Below are 23,650 nucleotides of genomic sequence, written 5' to 3'. Positions count from 1 at the left end.
GAACCTAGTTGCATGCTACAATTTGGCCTCCTGGTTTCAAGGAGTGGTAGAAGGCTTATGTTACTGCCTTCTGGATTTTGAGGTAGTCCTTGGTATTTAATAGTTTTATGTTTTTCTTTTTTTTATTCGTATTTTCTTTTTTTTTTTTTTTCGAGACAGAGTCCCGCTCTGACCCCCAGGCTCACTGCAACCTCCGCCTCTCAGGCTCAAGGGCTCCTCCTGCCTTAGCCTCCCAAGTAGCTCGGACTACAGGCATGTGCCACCACACCTGGCTAATTTTCTGTATTTCTTTGTAGCAGTCATGTTGCCCAGGCTGGTTTCAAACTCTGATCTGCCTGCCTTGGCCTCCCCAGGTGCTGGGATTACGGGCATGAGCCACTATGCTTGGCAGTTTTTTTCTTTTTTAAAATTTTATGTGTCAAAGTTTTGTGCTTTTCTTTTCTTTTTTTGTGGTGGAGTCTCACTCTGTTCCCCAGGCTGGAGTGTAATGGTGCAACCTCTGCCTCCCAGGTTTAAGCGATTCTCCTGCCTCAGCCTCCCGAGTAGCTGGGATTACAGGCGTGCGCCACCACCCCTGGCTAATTTTTGTATTTTTAGTAGAGATGGGGTTTTGCCATATTGGCGAGGCCAGTCTGGAACTCCTGACCTCCAGTGATCCACCTGCCTCAGCCTCCCAGAGTGCTGGGATTACAGGCGTAAGCCACTGTGGCTGGCCAGTTTTGTGTTTTTCTACGTGTTTTATTTATGTGTTTGTTCATTTAATTGTTTATTTATTGTGTAGACAGGGTCTTTCTCTGTTGCCCAGACTGGAGTGCAGTGGCATGTTATAGCTCATTGCAGCCTCAAATTCATGGAGTCAAACAATCCTGCTGCCTTAGCCTCCTGAGTAGGTGGGACTACAGGCACGAGCCACCTTGCCCGGCTAATTTACTTTTTGTAAAGACAGGAGTCTCACCATGTTGCTCAGACTGATCTCAAACTCCAGGCCTCAAGTAATTCTCCCACTTCTGCCTCCCGAAGCAGTGGGATTAACAGGGATGAGCCACAGAATGATTTAATATAAACAAATCATTAAGACTAATATCTTTTGGAGAAGTTGGCACAAGTCATTATCCAGCTGATTGCTGCATCATCTTTAGTGGTAATTAACAACACCACATTGAATATACTGTTTTCCTGTTAACTCGGTGATTCTCAGTCCAGAGTTTCTGAGTCAGGAGTCTTGGATGGCGCTCGGGAATTTGCATCTCTAACAAGTTCCCAGGTGATGCTGATCCAGTTGGCGGGGAAGCACATTTTGCTAACGGTTCAAGGTTCTATATTCTAGAGTTATATATCTGAAATGAAATTCTTCAGTAACTAATGAGCCTTCTTAGGCAGCCTGGGACACGGTGTCATCCCGCCCTTTTCTTTTCTTTTTTTTTTGAGACGGAGTTTTGCTCTTATCACTTAGGCTGGAGTGCAGCAGTGCAATCTCGGCTCACTGCAGCCTTCGCCTCCCGGGTTCAAGCGATTCTCATGCCTCAGCCTCCTGAGTAGCTGGGATTACAGGCATCCGCCACCATACTCAGCTAATTTTTGTATTTTTAAGTAGAGACGAGGTTTCACCACATTGGCTAGGCTGGTCTGGAACTCTTGACCTCAGGTGATCTACCTGCCTCGGCCTCTCAGATTGCTGGGATTATAGGCGTGAGCCACCGCGCCTGGCCTATACCGCCTGTTTCACAAAAAAGTTTGGAGGGTGGCTTTTTGTGAGTGCCACCCAGCACATGGGTAATGGAGATGAGGTGGTGGCTCTTTGGAGCTAAAGGTATTGTGTAGCGTATGCTGTGTAGCCTGTGAAGAGACTGAGTGGAAGTGACCCAGTGTATTGAGCAAAAGATCCTGGTATGCTGTGCTTTACCCTGGAGTCTTTCCAGACTTGTTTGAAAGCCAGGATAACCAGCACTGCCAGTGATATACTCATACAACATTTAAAAAATGACAGATTCCACAAAAGTTAAAACTTGCTCTATGACATCTAGAATGTGAACTTGAGTTACACTGTTTCTTAGGATAGAATTCTTTTGTAAAATTAGCCATTGTATGTAATGGGAATTTTAATTTTAGTGTTTGATAAAGTTAATGTCAGTCCTTTAGAGAATAAGTGGGGAAATAATATTTCATCAGAAAGCTTTCAGAAATGTGGCAAGATTCCCGCACGCAGTCTTGAGGATCTTTACCGTGTTACACCCTCTCGGATCTTCACTAAAATAGAAAGAACGTTTCGTGCAAGTGTTAGTCTGAGTGTCTTTTTGATATCTGCAGATGAAAGTCCTTCTGGGAGAGATTATTCTTCAATACAGTTCACAGTGATGGAACATCCTTTCATGTCTTTATCAGCATTTCTGCTTGCCTAGTGCATTTCCTCATATGCTAGGATGAAAACTGTCAAGTTGGATGAGGCATATGTGAAGTATTTTATCAAATCATTCCCGGGAGTCAGTGCAGGCCATTTGACAGCCAGCTGGGATGAGGCATGCCTATATTGAAATGTTTTAATTTTACTTCAGAAGGGCAGAGATGTTACCAGAGCAGTGGCTTCCAAACAGCATGGCATAAGGACGGTGGGAGGCCGTTGGGAGAGTTTACTTTGGTTCAGTTCCGCAGACGCTCAGCCACAGTTTTAGAGTCAGTTTCACAATTGCGTGGCGCTCTCCAGAGCCGCAGTCTGCCAAGTCACACAGAGTTGGTTTTCGTGTTCTTCCGGGTTTTGGAGCTATTCAGTTCCCTCTAAACCCCAGATGTGAAGGTGAAGGTATAGGGAAAGAGTGAGAAGTGCTATTAATAATTCATTTGAAAGGGGTTTCTGTGTAAGGTAATGTGGAGTAAACAAACAAGATAGTGTAGGATTGACTACATTAAAAAATAGCTTTTATGGGTACAAAAAATAGAATGAATAAGACCTATTTGATAGCACAACAGGGTGACTATATTTGGTAATAATTTAATTGCACATTTTTAAATAGAGTGTCGTTGGATTGTTTGTAACTGAAAGGATAAATGCTTGAGGGGATGGACACTGCATTCTCCATGATGTGCTTATTTCACATTGCATGCCTCTATCCAAACATCTCACGTACCCTACAAATATATACATCTACTGTATACTCATAAAAATTAAAAAAAAACAACAAATCTTCTGAGTGTTTTAGCTGAGAATAAATTTTTGCTTACTTTAATCAGAGATAATATTGAAAATTCAGGTGAAATATTAGAGAACACATAGCTTATATATGGACAAAAAATATTTTTCAAAAAAATTTTTTCAAAACATCTAAATGGAAAAAAGAAATAAAATAAAGAAATAAAAAAAAAACCCAACATCTAAATGGTAAGAGAAATTGGGAGAGCCTTCTTTTTCTTTGTTAGTATAATCCTTCCTGGTATTTTTACAACACTGAGTTTCCTAAATTTGTTGTTGAGGTCCCATGACTTTAGCAATATAACAGAATTGTAAACAGAAATACAAGAATTGCAAATTCAAGTTTGTGGTTTTATATTTATATTTTTATATTTATATTTTTCTCCCTCCCAGCCAGGTGAGGTAGTGCACAGTATACGAAAGATTAATTCAGATGGCATTTTCGGTTGGCTTTTTCTAAGAAAGTCTCTAGTTATTTTCCTTGGGCTTCTCAGTTCTGGTAGCCTTTAAAGTTTAAAAAATGATCGTAAAAGGAATTTTGAGAAACAAAGCTCAAAGTTTCCCAAAGCTGTTGGTGGGAGAGGGGAGGGTATTTTTTATTCTTGGCTTAATGACATAAATATTTTATAAAGGTAAAATCATAGTATAAAATTTTGTGCCTTTTTAAAACTTAGAATTATAAGTTATCCATGTTTTGACATTTTCATAGTTATTTTGGTTGCTTAATATTATATTGAAATTTTGAACTATAATTTACTGACTTCCATGTATTATCAAATCTTGAGGTTGATTTTGATTATTGGCATATTTGATGGTATAGCAGTGAACATTTTGTTGATTCAACTTTTGTTCTTCTCAGTTATTTTTATGGTGCTTGATACGTTTCATTAACTTTTTTTTTTTTGAGACAGAGTCTCGCTTTGTTGCCAGGCTGGAGTCCAATGGCGCAATCTCGACTCACTGCAACTTCTGCCTCCTGGGTTCAAGTGATTCTCCTGTCTCGGCCTCCCAAGTAGCTGGGATTACAGGTGCTCGCCACCAAACCCACTAATTTTTTGTATTTTTAGTAGAGACAGGGTTTCACCGTGTTGGCCAGGCTGGTCTCAAACTCACTCATTTTTTGTATTTTTAGTAGAGACAGGGTTTCACCATGTTGGCCAGGCTGGTCTCAAACTCCTGACCTCAGGTGATCTGCCTGCCTTGGTCTCGTAAAGTGCTGGGATTACAGGCGTGAGCCAGTGTGCCCAGCCTTCATTAACTTTTAAAATTAATTTTTTAAAAAATTTGGTGTTTAGAATTGGAGACTATTTCTAAATTTACTAAACGGAGAACTGAAAATTATATGAAGCATGACTAACAATAACAAGAGTTATTCCTAGGTTAGTTAGCTTATCTAACTAACTAGCTCACTAACCTAGGAATAACTTTTGTTATTATTAGGTTCTGGTAGGCGAAAATAATGATAGTTCCAGTGTGTATCGTTTATGCTGGAAAATAATATTTAAGAAAAAATGATAGCTGCCCTTACTGAGAACCCACCATGCTAGGTGCTTTATGTATCTTCTTGTCTTCTGGCATTGCAGGGAGTATTGATTAAATTGGTTAAAACAGCTTACAAAACCAGAATAGTACACTTGAGCCTGAATTAGTGAACTAAAAATAAATTTGGTTTCTTAGCCATAGAATTTGGTTTATTAAATTGTGGGCCAGACAACAAATTCTCCAACCACAGAGTACTATGACTTCGTTTTTTCTGACATTAACAGAACAGTATTGTTCATGCTGATGGTTCCATTTGTAAACTAGCTTTTGCCCTGCTTGGCTTTTTTTTTTTTTTTTTTTTTTTTTTTTTGAGACAGAGTTTTGCTCTTGTCGCCCAGGCTAGAGTGCAGTGTTGCTATCTCGGTTCACTGCAACCTCCGCCTCCATGGTTCAAGCGATTCTCCTGCCTTAGCCTCCCGAGTAGCTGGGATTACAGGTGCCTGCTACCATGCCCAGCGAATTTTTGTATTTTTAGTAGAGACGGGATTTCGCCATGTTGGCCAGGCTGGTCTTGAACTTCTGACCTCAGGTGATCCACCCTCAGCCTCCCAAAGTGCTGGGATTACAGGTGTGAGCCACCGTGCCTGGCCCTGCTTGGCTTTTGAATGCCTGGTAATAATGTTCCTTAACTGTGGGTCCGTGAAGCCAAACTAATTGCTTCTTGGGCACATAGATTGCCTTTTTAATTTGCTGTATAATGTTGTCTCTACCAGAAATGCATAATATATTGTTATCTAAGTAAAACTCATTAAAATAGTCTTACACACAATAGAATGCATGATATTTTGTCCATAATCTTGCAAATAAAAGAAAATTGAATGGCATGACAGAGAGTTGTAATTTACAAGCACTCTTTTATAAGTGCCTTTGTACCCATTTTGGAAGATAAACATAAAATGACTGCTATGATTTATATTAGTGTGATAGTTTTCTTTACCAAGGATTGTTTTGTTTGGTGCTTTTAGTGTGTTTTAAATGATAATAATGATGTGGGCTTTTGAGACAGTCACTTATTTCAGACTGTACAGTTTACCCAGAGAGATTAGCATTTATCCAGTGACTTTGCATTTCATTAAAAAAAAAAGAAACCTGTGTTGTCATTCTCAGCTCACAAATGACCATTGTAAGGGTTACACTTCGAATTTTTAGGAACACTTGTTCATAGATTGGTAAGATGGGTAATATTTATTTTCTTTCTGTTTACTTGGACTAACACGGCAGCTCTGTGGAGGACTTTCCCTTGACTCTTTGATGATTAATTTTGTTCATTTAGCTAATATTTATTGAGCAGCTACTGAGTGCCAGGAACTGTTGAGGATGCCAGTTTGTTGCTTGTTTGTTTTTTCTATTTGTGATAAATATTTGGCCCAGGAGAAAAATCTCTGAAATGAATTTCAGAGCTTTAGAAATGATTTTACATGGCTGGTGCAGTGGCTCACGCCTGTAATTGCAACACTTTGGGAGGCTGAGGCAGGTGGATCACTTGAGGTCAGGAGTTAGAGACTAGCCTGGTCAACATCGGGAAACCCCATCAGTACTAAAAATACAAAAAATTAGCCGGGCTTGGTGGCATACACCTGTAGTCCCAGCAACTCGGGAGGCTGAGGCGGGTGAATCGCTGGAACCTGGGAGGCAGAGGTTGCAGTGAGCCGAGATTGTGCCGCTGCACTCCATCCAGCCTGGCAACAGAATAAGACTCCGTCTCAAAATGATAATAATAATAATAATAGTAATAATAATAATTATAAAGCCAGATGTGGTGGCTCACGCCTGTAATCCCAGCACTTTGGGAGGCAGAGGCAGGTAGATCACTGGAGGCCAGGAGTTCAAGACCAGCCTGGCCAACATGGTGAAACCCCGTTTGTACTAAAAATACAAAAATTAGAGCTACGTAGGAGGCTGAGGCAGAAGAACCACTTAACTGGGGAGGTAGAGATTGCAGTGAGCCAAGATCACACCACTGCATGCCAGCCTGGGCGGCAGAGTGAAACTCCATCTAAAAAAAAAATAAATAATAGAAATAATTTTACAAATAGAATGATATCAAGGATCTTCTACAAAAAATATAATAAATGCCTATTAAAAATTTTTTTTCTAATTCAACCTTAAAAATGTCAAAATGCCTGTCTTTTAAAGGAAATTGCCCATTACTTGTTTGTCTTTTCTTCTTGTAGGTTATTTCTTATGAGGGTCGTGGATATCCCCTATCTAAACTTGGAAGGACCAGACTGTAAGTAAATTTTTATTTTCTTATTGCATCTGTGCATTTAAGTGTGTGGTCTGGAAGGGATAACAGGAAAATATTACTAAAGAAAAAGCTTTTTTCACTTAAAATTGGGCTGTGATTTTGTGGTTGATATGAATAGTATGCTTAAGTTAATGGGACTCTTGGGCATTCATTAGTCATTTCTTCATTTATGTTTTCCAGTTTATGCATGAAATGAATTTTAGAAGCATGTATCTTCTCTACATATTTCATTTTCACTCAGAATTCTGATTTCATCATTTTCTATAAGTATTTATAATAGATTTTTAAGATATGCTAGCTGTCAGTTATCTTGGTAAAATTTGTTTTCCAGTTACTTGAGTATGTGTATATTTGAATTTAGTAGGTTGATTTCTGTTTTGTTTTGTTTTATTTAAAAAACGTGGAAGGTCTATGGGAGGTGGTTGCTTTTTCTTCTCCTCTGCTTTTTTTCTGCTGTTTCACTGCTCTTTTTTACCTTAATGCATGTCACTGGCAGGTGGAAGTGGGTGAACTATACTTGGTGACAATAATTGTTGCAGTGATAGTTTGAGGACATACTGTTGTGTTGCCCTCCACGTTAGACTGATATTTTGGTCTGTCATTCTCACAAGAATTCTGTATGCTAAATATTGCCATTCCCAGTTTATAGTCCAGAGTGGTTAGAGTGGTTAGATCTCTTGCTTAGAGCTGCACAGATAAGTTCTAGGTTTGGGATTAGAAAGCAAGATTATGACTCGGGATTGCCTTACTTAACAATTAGTCCATTTAATTTGGACAGTGCTTTTTTTTTTAACTAAGTATATTAAAATGGGAAAGTTAAATGTTTAGTGAAGTGAAACTTCATGAACAGAGCAGCGTTTTTTTTTTTTCTTCTAAATAATTTGCACAGTTGGGTGTGGTGGTTCATGCCTGTAATTCCAGCACTTTTGGAGACCGAGGTGGGAGGATCACTTGAGGCCAGGAATTCAAGACCAGCGTGGGCAGCATAGCGAGACCCCCATCTCTACAAAAATAAAATTAAAAAATAAAAAAATTAGCCAGGCACGGTGGCATGCACCTGTAGCCTCAGCTGCTCAGGAGGTTGAGGTGGGAGGATCGCTTGAACCCAGGAGTTTGAGGCTGCAGTGAGCTATTATCGTGCCACTGTACTCTAGCCTGGATGACAAGGCAAAACCCTGTCTCAAAAAAAAAAAAAAAATTAAAAAATAAATAATTTGCACAGGAACTTCATGAGAAGAGAAGATGCCTTTGCATTGGGTTCAAGTTGTTGTGGGTTCTGTAAAGTATCAGAACCTGAGGTCTAGATTACCATGGCAGAATCCCACCAATCCTAGGCATACTTTTAGGAGTTGTTTGGTAATCATGAGGAATTCATAACAGTTCTCCAAATTAGCTCAGACTTAGTTTCATCAAAGAGTCACTGGTTTACTTGATCACTTTTCACCCATCAATATTTCATCATAAATTTGTCTTGTAGTGCAGCCTAAACGTGATCATGTTCTCCATGTGACATTCCCCAAAGAATGGAAAACCAGCGACCTTTACCAGCTTTTCAGTGCCTTTGGTAAGTCGCAAGTTCAGATGTACTTTTTAGGGTTTTGCTATTCATTTGGTATAGGTGGTCAGAAGTAGAAAGACAGTTTTGGCCTGCGTATAAAAGAATGTTAATATTCAAGGTTTTAATTTCACTCTTTGAATTTTCTGGTTTAGGATACTGTTATCTTTGTGCTAATATCATCTGAGAAACTTTTAATAGCACCTCACAATACAGAGCTATTAATTCATGGAAAGCAAAACACCGTGATGAGGACTGTCCTTACTACTGACCAGGGAAAATAAGCTGTGGCTAAGCATAAATAATTTTTAAGATTAAACTCACAGGGTTTGTGTGTTTCATAATGGCAGGGGAGGTCTTCTCTGCTTTAGATTAATCAAAGTGACAGATGTTTGGGTAGATCAGGATTTGTGATACGTGTATGAGGTAGGGCAGTCCTTCTCTTTCCTTTTTTACCAGGTCATGTGATTAGGTTCGTTTGAGCAGTCTCCTGATAAGTGTTTATGAAGACCATTCTGGTTGTAAACCCACAGCAATGCCTCTTATTTTAACAAACGAAGCATTTAAGCTAGTCTCTTTGGAAATTCTTGGATAAAGCGAAGGCCACAAAACCTAAATGTCCAGTAGTAAGAAAGTTTAGTAAATGTTTATGTATCTTCTAGTATGTAGCCATTTAAAAAATATTTGAGGAGTTTATTAAAAGAAGTTAAAGTGCTTGTATTTTAACGTTTAGAGTGAAAAGCAGATACAAAGTAGGCTTTCCATATAACTAACACCATTTTTCATTTTTCTTTTTCTTTCTTTTTTTTTTTTTTTTTTTTTTTTAATAGAAATAGGGTCTTGCTGTGTAGCCCAGGCTGGCCTCGAACTCCTGGGCTCAGGTGATCCTCCCGCCTCGGACTCTCAAAGTGCTGGGATTACAGGCATGAGCCACTGAGCCTGATCTATTTTTTTCTTATCTTTTTTTTTAAGTTGATATTTTAGAATAGTAGACTTTCACAGCAGTGCCTCCTGCACTGATAATACAGTACACCATTCTGCATGTAAATATTTAAAATAAGTCAGAACGAACGTTAAGGCATATAAAGTTACTTTAAGTACTAACACTATTATGATTATTATTATTTTGAGACAGAGTTTCGTTCTTGTTGCCCAGGCTGGAGTGCAATGGCGCGATCTCGGCTCACCTCAACCTCCGCCTCCCAGGTTCAAGCAATTCTCCTGCCTCAGCCTCCCGAGTAGCTGGGATTACAGGCATGCGCCACCATGCCCAGCTAATTTTGTATTTTTAGCAGAGATGGGGTTTCTCCATGTTGGTCAGGCTGGTCTCAAACTCCTGACCTCAGGTGATCCTCCCACCTCGGCCTCCCAAAGTGCTGGGATTATAGGCGTGAGCCACCGTGCCCGGCCTCTAACACTATTTTCAATAAGATTATGTGTAAGCATGGTGGTGTGTGCCTGTAGTCCCAGCTACTTGGGACACTGAGGTGGGAGGATTGCTTGACCCAGGAGGCAGAGGTTGCAGTGAGCTGAGATTGTGCCACTGCACTCCAGCTTGGGCAACAGAGTGAGACTCTGTCTCAAGAAAAAAAAAAAGAAATAGTTGTGTTTTTGAACCTATGTGGTCTCTGATTTTTGTTAGTGGTCTTGATAGGAAAATAAGTCCCTAATCCTAGTATTGCACTGAATGAAGACAAGCCCCAGGGTTTAATCTGGAAGGATCTTTCTATTGTGTTAAATTTCTAATAGCGTCTTTTCCCCCTGGTTTGTCTCTTCTCTTGAAGTTTTAACGTAAATAACTGCTGTGGTAGCCTTTGAACAGGCTAACTCTCTGTAGTGCTGAGATTTTGATCACATTTTAAATAAGCACCTTCTCTCTCTTTAAAGATAGACTATACTGAAATATGTAAGATACGCGCATTAAATCTAATAGCTCTCCACATGGTCAAATGTTCACTTTACTTTTAATTTGCGATTGCAGGTAACATTCAGATATCCTGGATTGATGACACATCAGCATTTGTTTCCCTTAGCCAGCCCGAGCAAGTAAAGATTGGTAAGTGTTTTGGATTTCTGTTTTGTGTATTAAATACAGTGAGAGGTTGCCCTCCCACTGCCCCCTTAATTTAAAAGCTATGGGCTCAGTCAGCTTACACTCATTGCTGCCTCGTTTGTTTTTGAGATTGTCTCTGAAATAAATGAAATAATTAGTAAGTATCATGTATAGATGAGAAAATAAGACAAATCTCTTTTGATTCATTAGGTATGCTACATAGTATATTTTTTCATTTACCTCCATTCTGTTCCTTTCTCATTGCACTTTTTCTGAAGTGAGTTGCAGATTTACTTTGAGAATGAGAAGTACCTGTAGTAAATTAATACTTAAATTGACCTGTTCATCTCTGTACTTTCCCCCATTTGTTGATACATATTTGAGATTTATTCACTCCATTAAACTTGTATCAAATACTTGTTGTTTTTGTTGTTGTCATTGTTGTTGTTGTTTTGAGACATAGTCTCGCTCTGTCGCCTAGGCTGGAGTGCAGTGGCGCAATGTCGGCTCACTGCAACCTCTGGTTCTCGGGTTCAAGCACTTCTCCTGTCTCAGCCTCCTGAGTAGCTGGGATTACAGGCGCGCAACATGATACCCGGCTAATTTTTGTATTTTTAGTAGAGATGGGGTTTCACGATGTTGGCCGGTTTGGTCTCAAACTCCTGACCTCAGGTGATCTGCCTGCCTCGGCCTTTCAAAGTGCTGGGATTACAGGCATGAGCCACAATGCCCAGCCTTGTTTTACAAACAAATAAACTGAATATTTTATTTGCTTTTAAAATATGGTTCTAGGCTGGGCATGGTGGCTCACGCTTGTAATCCCAGCACTTAGGGAGGCCGAGGCAGGCGGATCATCTGAGGTCAGGAGTTCGAGACGAGCCTGGCCAATAAGGTGAAACCCTATCTCTACTAAATATGCAAAATTTAGCTGGGCGTGATGGCTGAGGCAGGAGAATTGCTTGAACCCGGGAGGCAGAGGTTGCAGTGAGCCAACATCCGCACCCACTGCACTCTAGCCTGGGCGACAGAGTGAGACCCTGTCTCGAAAAAAAAAGGAGGGGATTCTAAAAAGATGGAGCATCCCGTCTCTTGTAGGATCCTAAATAATTTTGATATTTTGATATTAACCATCAATTAAACGTTTTGTTTTCTTAAGATGGGAAGTTTTTGAATAAAATATTGGTGAAAATATGTATTGTTAAGCTGTATATTCAAGTAAATTTCAAGCACCATGTTGCTTTGATAATGTAAAAGATGTGAAATTTTTAAGTGATATGTTTGTTTTTTACTTTAACAAAATGCCGCACAGTAAAACTCTATAATTCTGATAGTAGAACTGGTGAGTAATTATATATGAAAATTTCTGCAAATATACAAATTCAGATCACAGTATTTTGGCATTTTTCTTTCATTATCTGACTGTCGCAGGAATCCAGGCCATGTTGTAGAGGGGAAAAGCTTAGGCTTTTGGAATCATACTGCAGCATCACTTAACAGTTGTGTGACCTTGGGTGCCTTATTTAACCTTGATGAACTTCTGCTTATCTCTGTAAACTGCGCATAATAGTATGGACTTTAGTGTTATTGTAAGGATTCCATGAGATTAAGTAAATGAACCTTGGCATGGCTTTGAGCTTTTACTGTGGTTCTTTAATAGCAGATTTCAGTGTGGAATGTACTCAGGAGCATCAGACACCAGGGATAGTGGTGGATGCAGGGTGTGATTGATGTTGCTTGTTAAATATTTTAATTTTTGCATAGAGATTTTTTCTGTGATCCATTTCCCCACTATCCTTAGAAAGATGGTTTAGAGAGAATCCAGAGGGATTGAATTATTAGAAAGCTCAAGATAACTTTAGGTGGGGGTGGGGACCTTGAGGTTACAGTTACAGTGAGGCTTCAGTGTGGCTGCAAGAAGACTGAGTTCAAAGTCCTGACCTGCAGTCTAATTCAGCCTCCTCTGCTCACTGTACACTCTTCAGCTCCTTTGCTAGCCACACTCGGTGACATTGAAGCTGTGCAGCCGGAGAAAAGGAGTTTTCACAGACTGACACGGGGACTAACTTTGGCTCCACCACTTGTCAGCCATGTGTCTTTGGGCAGGTTATGTAAACCTTCCGAGCCACAGGTTCCGTGTTTGTTTAAGAGGGAGATAATAGTTACTTGGCATGATTGTTGTGAGGATGAAATGAGATCATGGATATTAAGTTTCCAGCAAAGAGCCCCATACTACACAATCAGTGCTTGACCCATGGTAGGTAATTATTAAAATAGCTGCTTGGCCTCCCTTGCTGTGAACAGTGTGTAAGAGTGCTTTGAAATCTGTAAAACATGAGTTAGTAGCATTTATTTGAAAATACAAGCATGATTCCTTGCTTGTGTGTATGGGATGTCAAAGTTTCTTTTAAAATTCCTGTTATACCACCATATCTGATGTCAAATAACAGTTGCTCTCTTCTTTACTACTGGACAATTCTTAAAACAGTAGCTTTTAAGCTAAGTATTTTATTCCGTGGTAACTCTAATCAGGGAGCTACATTTCAGAATCATGTGTAGCCATAGAAGCACTCTATTGTCTGATTGCTCATTGCATTGGTTTCCTGAGGGCAGTGTTGGGTCCCTCTTGTTTGGCCCTGAGTCCTCTCTCATACCTGACACACACTGCAGCATGAGGAAATAAATGTGTGTTTGAATAGGGAATATGGGGAATAGGCCAAGATGAAATTGTGATATTTTACCTTTTTTCCTCCTAGGTTAAGTAGATCACTGTTCTCTTGATATATGCAGCTTTGCTAGTAAAGTTTAATTTTCCGGTATAGTCTCTTTTCTTATGCAAAAGACAACTCTTAACAAAATACTTGGCAATTTGAGCATGCTGTGCCTCTGACAACATTTCCTTTGCCAGAAGAAGTCATCTTTTATGCAGTCATCACCTTCCACCAGAACCTGACTATGCCCTCCTTCCTGCCTTATCTCAGCTTCAGCATCAGTTTCTCCAATGATGTTTCCTTCGCCTCCCCTCCCCACCTTCCCCCCTCTCCCCTCCCCTCTTCTCCCCTCCCCTCTTCCTTTTCTGAGACAGGGTCATTTCTTTTGCCCAGGCGAGAGTAGGGTGGCACAAACTCGACTCACTGCAGCCTCCACCTCCTGGGTTCAGGCAATTCTTGTGACTCAGCCTCCCAAATAGCTGAGATTACAAGCATGCACCACCACACTGGCTAATTTTTGTATTTTTTGTAGAGACAGGGTTTTGCTATGTTGGCCAGGCCGATTTCGAACTCCTGGCCTCAAGTGATCCGCCTATCTCAGCTTCCCAAAGTTCTGGGATTATAGGCATGAGCCACTGCACCCGGCCTCTGATGTTTTCTCTGGCTCTCTTTGTAGGGTATTGAACCTCATTCTCTGTGTTTTCATAGCATCTTGTATACCTTATTATATTGTTTTCACAGATAGACTGTAAACTGTTTGAGAGTAGGGACCATGTCTCAGTCACCATTGCGTTTTTAGTGCGTAAAGTGGTAGTGTCTGACATTAGTAAGTAAATGTTGAATATTTATTGAATTGCATGAATGATATTCATAGTATTGTGACTTGGAAATGCCTTTTTGCATGTGATGGATGTAACTAATGTCTCTGCTCTTTTGCTGTGATTTCTAAAATTATGCAGATGTTTCACTGAAAGACGGTGTGAAATTTGTTCTTTATAATGGTGATTCTAATGATAAGAAGGACCCAGGGTATCTGATGTGCTGCAAATCCTATTAATTTTTTTTTTTTTTGAGGTGGAGTCTTGCTCTGTCACCCAGGCTGGAGTGCAGTGGTGCGATCTCGGCTCACTGCAACCTCCACCTCCCAGGTTCAAGCGAGTCTCCTGCCTCAGCCTCCCAAGTAGCTGGGACTACAGGTGCGTGCCTTCACTCCCGGCTAATTTTTGTTTTGTATTTTTAGTAGGGACAGGGTTTCACCGTGTTAGACAGGATGGTCTCGAATGCCTGACCTTGTGATCTGCACTCTTCGGCCTTCCAAAGTGCTGGGATTACAAGCATGAGCCACCGCGCCCGGCCCCTATTAATGTTATCTTAAACAAATTACTTATTCATTTCAGTGGAAACAGAGCGCCTCTTAGGTCAATAATGTAACATTGAGAAAATCATTAAATGCCTATTTATATAGCAGCTTATAATGGCTTCTTTGGCTCTGTTACAAACTATTTCTGATTTACATTTAAGGAGTTGCTTTTTAACTGACACTTTTTTTTTTCTTTGAGTATTACTAATTTTAATCAAGATTTTTAAAGCCATTTTTGACTTTGTTTGGGAGACTGGGTTTCACTCTGTTGCCCAAGCTGGAGTGTGGTGGCATGATTATAACTCACTGCAGCCTCGAACTCCTGGGCTCAAGCAGTCCTCTTGCCTCAGCCTCTTGAGTAGCCAGGACTATAGGTGTGCACTCACCACACCCTGCTAATTTTTTCAAAATTTTCTTGTAGAGATGGGGCCTTGCCATGTTGCTCGGCTGGTCTTGAACTCTTGGCTTCAAGCCGTCCTCTCCCCTTGGGTTCCCAAAGTGCTGGGATTACAAGTGTGAGCCACTGTGCCTGGCTATTTTCAACATTTTGAATATGAAAGTTCTCTTTTATAGGAAACCTTTTTATACTAATTACTAAAACCCGTCTACTGAGTGCCATTCGGTTTCTGTTGCTTTTCATTTGCTGCTGCTGGGAAGCGGTTCCTTGCTGGCTTTGGGGTGTTTGGATACGTGGTAACCCATACAAGCTGTGCATTTAGCATTATTCCCCCTCTGGCTCTTCAGATGAAGCAGTACATGGCCAGTGTGGGACTTGGTGCCATGGAAAGACCACTAATCTTCACCATTTGAGAATTTTTCTCAAAGTAGTCAAGCAGGAAATCTTTTTTTTTTCTTTTTTTTTTTTTGAGACAGGGTCTCTCTCTGTTGCCCAGGCTGAAGTGCCGTTGTGCGATCTTGGCTCACTGCAACTTCTGCCTCCTAGGTTCAAGCAATTCTCCTGCCTCAGCCTCCTGAGTAGCTGGGATTACAGGTGCACGCCACCACACCTGGCTAATTTTTGTATTTTTAGTAGAGACGAGGGTTCACCATGTTGGTCAGGCTGGTCTCGAACTCCTGACCTCGTGATCTGCTCACCTCCCAAAGTGCTGGCATTACAGCGTGAGCCACTGTCCCTGGCCAGGAATTCATCTTTAATGGGCAAATCTGAATAGCTTGTTTATATTTTGGATTTTTATATTTCTAATGTAGTTTTATTAAATGGGGGGGAAGAGCTCAACAATATTTCAAATGTAGTAGAACTTTCTAGCCATGCTCTCAATATTTAGACATTGTTTTGAGTGTCTTTAAATGCATCGTAGGACATTGTGTCTCTGAATATAATTTTTATAGAAATGGCTTTAGAAAAAGAGCTTTTGCACATATTTTGAAAGCTGGAGATTGGAACACACACAGTAGATACTGTAAGAAACTTTTTAAAAGCAGAAATTGATAAAGACACTTTAGAAGAGGCAGGAACTCAACAGTTATTTTGGGTCATAAAAAGTTACCCAGTAATTATAAATAAAATAAAAGCCCAAATTCAGATAGTTGTATGAATTCCTGATACCCTGCCTTAGAAGCTTTTTCAGGATGATTTTTGGGATGAGGGAAGACACTTGGCTTTGCCTCAGTCTAAATTATTGAGTGTGCTTATGTTAAATTGTGTTTTTAAAAAGCACAGCTTTTGATTATGCTGAACAGATAAATATTAGAATTGTAGAGACAACTCTTTCAGGATGATTGTTCAGCCCTGAATTTGCTAAAAGGCTGCTTATAACTTTGAACTTTACCTGTGCTTTTTATTATCCTTTTGATGTTTGCAGAATCTGTAGTGATAACTGGTTTTTATTCGTGATATTACTCATTTGTGTCTCATTTTTCCTTGTTCATTCCAGTCAGCTGTTACCATTTTGTTGATCTCTCTCAAGAAGGCTTTTGGCTGTGTTCGTTTCTCTGTATTGTTTGATGTTGTCTATTTTGTTGGTTTCTGTTTTTTTTCTCCTTTTACTTGCTTGGGTTTACTTTGCTCTTCTTTTTTCAGTTTCTTGAGCTAGAACCGTATGTGATTGGTTCTTCTTTTCTTCTTTTTTCTAAATTCTTTTTTAAAAATTTAAGCCTGACGTCCTCGAGGTTGTTGGTAGGTCAACATATTAATATCTTACTGATTAGCCAGTGATTGGTAAGAGGTGGTGCTGAAACACCTTGAGCCGGTAAAGCTTTAACCCTTTGCCAGCTAAGTTAGGGAACAGACTCAACATTCCGGCAGCTTACAAGTCTGCCCCAATGTTTACTTTTGTCTGGACCTCTGTCCTCTGGGCGCACAGGCCTTATGGTCAGCTAGCTATGTGTACATAGCTAAGACTCTGCAAGTCATTGACTTGAACCATTTTCCTTTTCTAACAGAAGCATTTAAAGCTATAAATTATCCTCTAAGTACTGCTTTAGTTGTATGTTAACTGTTTATTTATACGTATGTTTTCAATATCATTAAGTTGGAAGAGTTTTGTGATTTCTTCTTTGATCCTGGATTATTTAGAAATGTGTTGTTTCATTTCCAAATGCTTAGGATTTCGTTAGATTTCTTGTTACTAATTTATAATTTCATTCTGTCGTGACTAAAGATTTCAATAGGATTTCAGTCCTCTTAAATTTACCAGAATTTCCTTTATAGTCAAGCACAAGGTCTATGTTTTTGAACATACTGTGTGCACTTAAAAAGAACATCAATATTGGTTAGTCTTATTCATATATCCTGCATCCTTTTTTTGATGTTTTTCTTTGAGACAGAGTCTGGCTCTGTCACCCAGGCCAGAGTATGATCTCGGCTCACTGTAACCTCCACCTCCTGGGCTCAAGCCATCCTCCCACTTCAGCTTCCTGAGTAGCTGGGACTGCAGACACACGCTAGGATGCCTGGCTAATTTTTGTATTTTTTGGTAGAGATGGAGTTTCACCATGTTGCGCAGGCTGACCTTGAACTGTTGAGCTCAAGCAATCCTCCCACCTCAGCCTCCCAAAGTGCCGGGATTACAGGCACGAGCCACTGTGCCCAGTCTTATTCTGTATCTTCACTGACTTTTTTAGATTTAGTTGTTATATCAGTTTTTGAGAAGGGTTAAAATCGCCTGTGATTGTAGAATTGTCTGTTTACCCTTTTAATCTTGTCAATTTTCATGTCATGTATTTTGTGGCTGTATTATTAGGGGCATACGTATTTATGATTGTTTTGTCTTTCTGATAAACTGGCCTCTTTATAAAATGTTCTCCTTTATCTTTTGTAATACTATTATTTTTAAGTCTACCTTATCTGATATTATAATCACTTCATCCTCCTTATGTTTTTTATATTTGCCTGGTATATTCTTTTATTATTATTTTTCTTTTTGATACAGAGTCTCATTCTGTTGCCCAGGCAGGAGTGCAGTGGTGCGATCTCAGCTTACTGCAACCTCCACCTCCTGGCTTTAAGTGATTCTCCTGCCTCAGCCTCCTGAGTAGCTGAGATTACAGGTGTGTGCCACCATGCCCAACTAATTTTTGTATTTTTAGTAGAGACAGGGTTTTGCCATGTTGCCCAGGCTGGTCTCGATCTCCTTGCCTCAAGTGACCCACCTGCCTTGACCTCTGAAAGTGCTGAGATTACAGGTGTGAGCCGCCGCACCCAGCCAAACTGGTCTTTTCCTTCTGTTTATTCTAGACCTATCTGTGTATACACAAAGTGAGTCTCTTGTCGACAGTGTATAGCTGGGTTTTGGTTTTCTTTTTTTTTTGAGATGGAGTCTTGCTCTGTCACCCAGGCTAGAGTGCAATGGCATGATCTTGGCTCACCGCAACCTCCGCCTCCCGGGTTCAAGCGATTCTCCTGCCTCTGCCTCCCAAGTAGCTGGGATTACAGGCATGCACCCCCATGCCCGGCTAATTTTGTATTTTTAGTAGAGACGGTTTCTCCATCTTGGTCAGGCTGGTCTTGAACTCCCGACCTCAGGTGATCTTCCCGCGTTGGCCTCCCAAAGTGCTGGGATTACAGGCGTGAGCCACCGTGCCCAGCCGGGTTTTGCTTTTTTATTTCTTCTGATGACTCTGAAATTTAATTGGAGTATTTAGTCCAATTTAATGTCCTTATTGATATGGTTAGGTCTGTCATTTTAAAATTTGCTTTTTGTTTGCTTTCTCTGTGTTTTGTTCTTTTGTATACCCCCTTTTCTGCCTTCTTTTGGATTATTTGAATTTTTAAAAAGAATTCTGTTTTAATTTCTCTGCTGGCTTTTTTGTTTTATCTTTTTGCATTATTTTTAGTGGTTGCTTTACAAATTTAAATATCTATCCATAACTTTTAACAGTTTTCTCAGTGTTCATATTATACCATTTCACATAGAATGTAGAGACCTTACAATCATATAGGTTCATTTACAACCATTCCTTGTAGTCTTTTAGGCTTTAATTGGGCATATGTATTACATCTGCATTCATTATAAATCCCAGAAAGTGGTGTTACAATTTTACTTTAAACTCTCTATGTATTTTAAGAAATAAGGAGAAAAAAATATTTAGTCAGATATTTACCATTTTCAGTGTTCCTCATTCATTCCTGAAGATCCAGGTTTCTTTTTTGGTATCCTTTTCCTTCAGCTTTGTGAATTTACTTTAGTATTTCTTGTATTGATGGTTTGGTTGGCAGCTGATTCTCTAATTTTTTCTTTATCTGAAAATGTCTTTATTTTGCCTTTATTCACACAGGATATTTTCACTGGATATAGAATTCTGGGTTTTTCTTTCAGTGTTTTAAAGCTGTAGTTCCACTGTCTTCTGGCCTCCATGGTTTAAGATGAGATGTTTGTGTCATTTGAATTGTCATTTTCCTGTATATAATGTGTTAATTTTCTCTGGTTATTTTCAAGATTTTCTATTCACGATTGGTTTTAGCAGTTTGAATATAATGCACATAGGCGTAGCTTTCTTTGCAATTGTCCTGTTGGGGTTGGCTGAACTTATTGAGTCTATAAATTTATAGTTTTCACTGGATTTGGGAAGTTTTTAGACATTATTCAAATAATCTTTGTGTTCCATATTCTCATTCTTCTCCTCTGAGACTCCAGGTACCCACATGTAGGAGATCTTTTGATGTTTTGGTATTTCCTAATGCTCTGTTCCTTTTTTCTGTGTTCGTTTCTTTGTCTTCTTCAGGTTATATATTTTCTATCTATCCACAGGATCACTGACTCTTTCCTCTGACATCATTTTTCTGCTATTAAGCCCATCCAGTGAATTTTATTGCATATATTGTATATTTTAGTTATGTATTTTCATTCAGTTTATTTTTTCTGTTTCTCTGTAGAGAGTTTCTTTTATTTCATTTGGAGCCTATGTTTCTGTTTTCTTTTCTTTTTTTTTTTAATTTTTTTGAGTTCCTGGCCACTTAGTCTTTATTTTTTTACCTCATTGAACATAGTTATAATAGGTTGTTTAAAGTCCTTGTCTACTGGCTGTGGTGGTGCACATTTTTATTCCCAGCTACTAGGGAGGCTATGGTGGAAGGATTGCTTGAGCCCAGTTTGAGGCTGTAATGAGCTGTAACTGTACCACTCCACTCCAGCCTGAGAGATACAGCGAGACCCTGTCTCTTAAAAAAGTTAAAAAAAGAAGAAGAAAAAAAAAAGCCCAGGTGTGGTGGCTCATGACTGTAATCATAGTACTTGTAGAGGCAAAGGAGGGAAGATTACTGGAGCGTAGGAGTTTGAGACCAGCCTGGGCAACATAGTGAGACCCTGTCTCTACTAAAAATAAACAAAATTAGTCAGGCATGTTGGCATGTACCTGTAGTCCCAGCTACTTAGGAGGCTGAGGTGAGAGGATCCCCTGAGCTCAGGAGGTCAAGGTTGCATTGAACCAATATCACGCCACTGCACTCCTGCCTGGGTGACAGTGCAAGACCCTGTCTCAAAAAAAAGTCATTGTCTAATAATTCCAACATCTGCATCATCTGAGGGTTGTTGATACCTGTTGTTGGGATGGTTTCCCTTGAGAATGGGTCATGTTTTCCTGGTTCTTTGTATATTGAGTAATTTGGGATTGAGTAATTTCATTGGTTTCCTGGACATTGTGAATGTTCTTTTGTGGAGACTCTGGATTTAGTTACATTCCTTAGAAGAATGTTGATATTTGTATTTTAATTTCAGCAGGTAATTGGCCTGGTGCAGTGGCTCACGCCTGTAATTCCAGCACTTTGGGAGGCTGAGGTGGGTGGATCACTTGAGGTCAGGAGTTTGAGACCAGCCTGGCCAGCATGGTAGAATCTCGTCTCTACTAAAAAATACAAAAATTATCTGGACATGGTAGCATGTACCTGTAATCCCAGCTACTCATGTGGCTAAGGCAGGAGAATCACTTGAACCCAGGAGGCAGAGGTTGCAGTGAGCCGAGATCGCACCACTGCACTCCAGCCTGGGTGACAGAGCGAGACTCCATCTCAAAAAATAAATAAATAAAAATGAAAAATAATTTCAGCAGATAATTAACTTTGTTAGACTCAAACTACAAACTTTTTCATGGCTGTGGTGGGTTGTGGCTCAGAACTTAGCTTAGATTGCTCCCAGTTTGCCACGTGCATGGTTTAGGGTCAACCAGAGACTTGGGCTGGGTCTATATACCAATATGAGTTTCTTCTTCTTCTCTAACTTCCTGTTTTCCAGAATTCCTTCCTCACTCTCTATTGCCCCTGTTTGCCCCTAAGCTTCTTCCATAAGGACTTCCTTACCTTTGATTTTTTAAAAAGTTATTTAGTTTCATGACATACCCTGCATGTAGCATTCAAAACCTGTGCTTTAAAAAAAAAAAAAAAAAAAAAAAAAGATGTTTCGCCGTGATGTCCAGGCTGGTCTCAAACCCCTGAGATCAAGCAATCCACTTGCTGCAGCCTCCCAAAGTGCTAGGATTACAGGCATGAGCCACTGTGTTTGGCCGAAATCTGTGCTTTTTAGTTGTAACCCTTATGGCATCTATTTTTTTGTTTGTTTTTTCAAGACGGAGTCTTGTCCTGTGGCCCGGGCTGGAGTGCAGTGGCGCATTCACAGCTCACTGCAGCCTCTACCTCCTGGGCTCAAGCAGTCCTCCTGCCTCAGCCTCCTGAGTAGCTGGGACTACAGATGTACACCACCATGCCCAGCTAATTTTTTATTTCATTTAGAGATAAGGATTTGCCATGTTGCCCAGGCTGGTCTTCAATTCCTGGGCTCAAGCCACCTGCCTGCCTCAGCCTCCAGCAATCTGCCTGCCTCAGCCTCCTAAAATCTTGGTATTACAGCTGTGAGCCACCGTGCCTGGCTGGCACCTATTTTGTGATCCAGACCTTCTTTCCATATCACATACCATGCTTAAACTACTTTAATAACATTTTCAGAAAATCTAATGTAAATGCATCAAAAAGCATGCCTTTAACTGATTAAAAGTGACTCAAGTTCATTTCCTTTCAGATATATATATGTATTATATCTGAAATACAATATATTGATATATATTTGATATGCTGTCCAGACATAGTAGTGTCTTTGCTTCTACCTTTGGTGCCTTTTGTAGTTGGCCAGTATGTTACTGTTTATTTATTCTTGTCACAGAGGCAATGCACAAAATATTCAATAAAAACCAAAAAATGAATATTTTTTACATGAATGTTAATTTTCCTAATCTTAAACTGTATGTAGAATTCGTTTACAGTAGTGATCTTGAATTCTAAATGTGGCAATAGATAAATGAGTCAAACTATGGCATGACTTTTAAAAATAAGATTTCTGTTAAGCTTATTTTGGAGGAGGATATATGATTTTTATGCTGTAAGTACAGGATCCTGGAAAGCATGTTCAGTTGTCCCTTGGTATCCATGGGGGATTGATTCCAGGACTCCATGCAGACTTCAAAATCCAGGCATGTTCAAGGCCTTGATATAAAATGCTATAATTTTTGCATATAACCTGTACATATCCTCCTGTATACTTAAAAACATCACTAGATTACTTACATGCCTAACAATGCAAATGCTATGTAAGTAGTTGTTATATTGTATATTGTTTAGGAAAAATAACAAGAAAAAAGTCTGTGTGTTCAGTACAGACGCAATTTTTTCCCCTAAATATTTTCCGTCTGAGTCGGTTAAATCCACAGATGGGAAACCCACAGATATGGAGGGCTGACAGTATTTCTTTTTAACAGGCAAGATTTTTACAACAGTGGCTTATAAAATACCTCAGTCTGCTATAGGAGAATCATTATTAGTAAGACATGTGAATGTATGTTTTGTATGGATGGATACCTTCTGATTAGAAAACTTGTAAAAGCAACTGACTTGTTTTTCTCTAAATCACTTAAGTCATCAAAAGCACCATGGAAATGTTTAATAATACTGACTGAGAATCTTATTGTTTTCTGATATCCCTAATGTGTTCAATTTGGAGAATTAGCCGTCTTATGTATCTCTGCTACGAAATGTCCATCAGACAGATTTAAGAGCGTGACAATAACTTGGACTCTCCCTAATTAGCATTCTTTAGGGCATTAACTGGTATGAGAATAGAGCAAAAAGCTTTCTGACTGCCAGAGAAGGATTCCCAAGTCCTTGATACAGCATTAAAGCGGCTGTTGTGTCCTGTGGCAGTTAGAATGCAGCCAGGAGAAGGGGAGCACTTGTGCTCTGGAGACCGAAGTTTCATATTCTGTTACATTGTTTCTTATCCGTATTACTGGCACTTGATTTTTATGTTTTAGGGCAGCAGTCTTTGGCACCAGGGACTGGTTTTGTGAAAGACAGTTTTTCCACAGAGCTAAGTGGGAGCAGGGGTAGGGAATGGTTTTGGGATGATTCAAGCACATTACATTTACTGTGTGTTTTATTTCGGTTATTATTACACTGTAATAATGAAATAATTATACAACTCACCGTAATGTAGAATCATTGGGAGCCCTGACCTTGTTTTCCTGCAACTAGACAGTCCCATCTGGGGGTGATGGGAG

At 39.7% G+C, this 23,650-nt stretch overlaps 1 protein-coding gene across 2 annotated transcripts in view; it reads left to right on the top strand.

The window, feature by feature from the left end:
- The window catches only part of PARN (poly(A)-specific ribonuclease), a 192,233-nt gene that overhangs the window by 66,618 nt on the left and 101,965 nt on the right, over positions 1-23,650 (top strand). For both annotated transcript variants that reach the window (XM_003832684.4, XM_055100476.2), the window contains 3 exons: positions 6,901-6,956; positions 8,452-8,538; positions 10,511-10,585. In XM_003832684.4, the coding sequence (XP_003832732.1) occupies positions 6,901-6,956; positions 8,452-8,538; positions 10,511-10,585 (218 nt within the window). The remainder of the gene's footprint in view (positions 1-6,900; positions 6,957-8,451; positions 8,539-10,510; positions 10,586-23,650) is intronic.

The sequence above is a fragment of the Pan paniscus genome, chromosome 18 (assembly GCF_029289425.2).
Source record: "Pan paniscus chromosome 18, NHGRI_mPanPan1-v2.0_pri, whole genome shotgun sequence".
Taxonomy (NCBI): Eukaryota; Metazoa; Chordata; class Mammalia; order Primates; family Hominidae; genus Pan; species Pan paniscus.
This window is presented reverse-complemented; position numbering and strand designations above follow the sequence as displayed.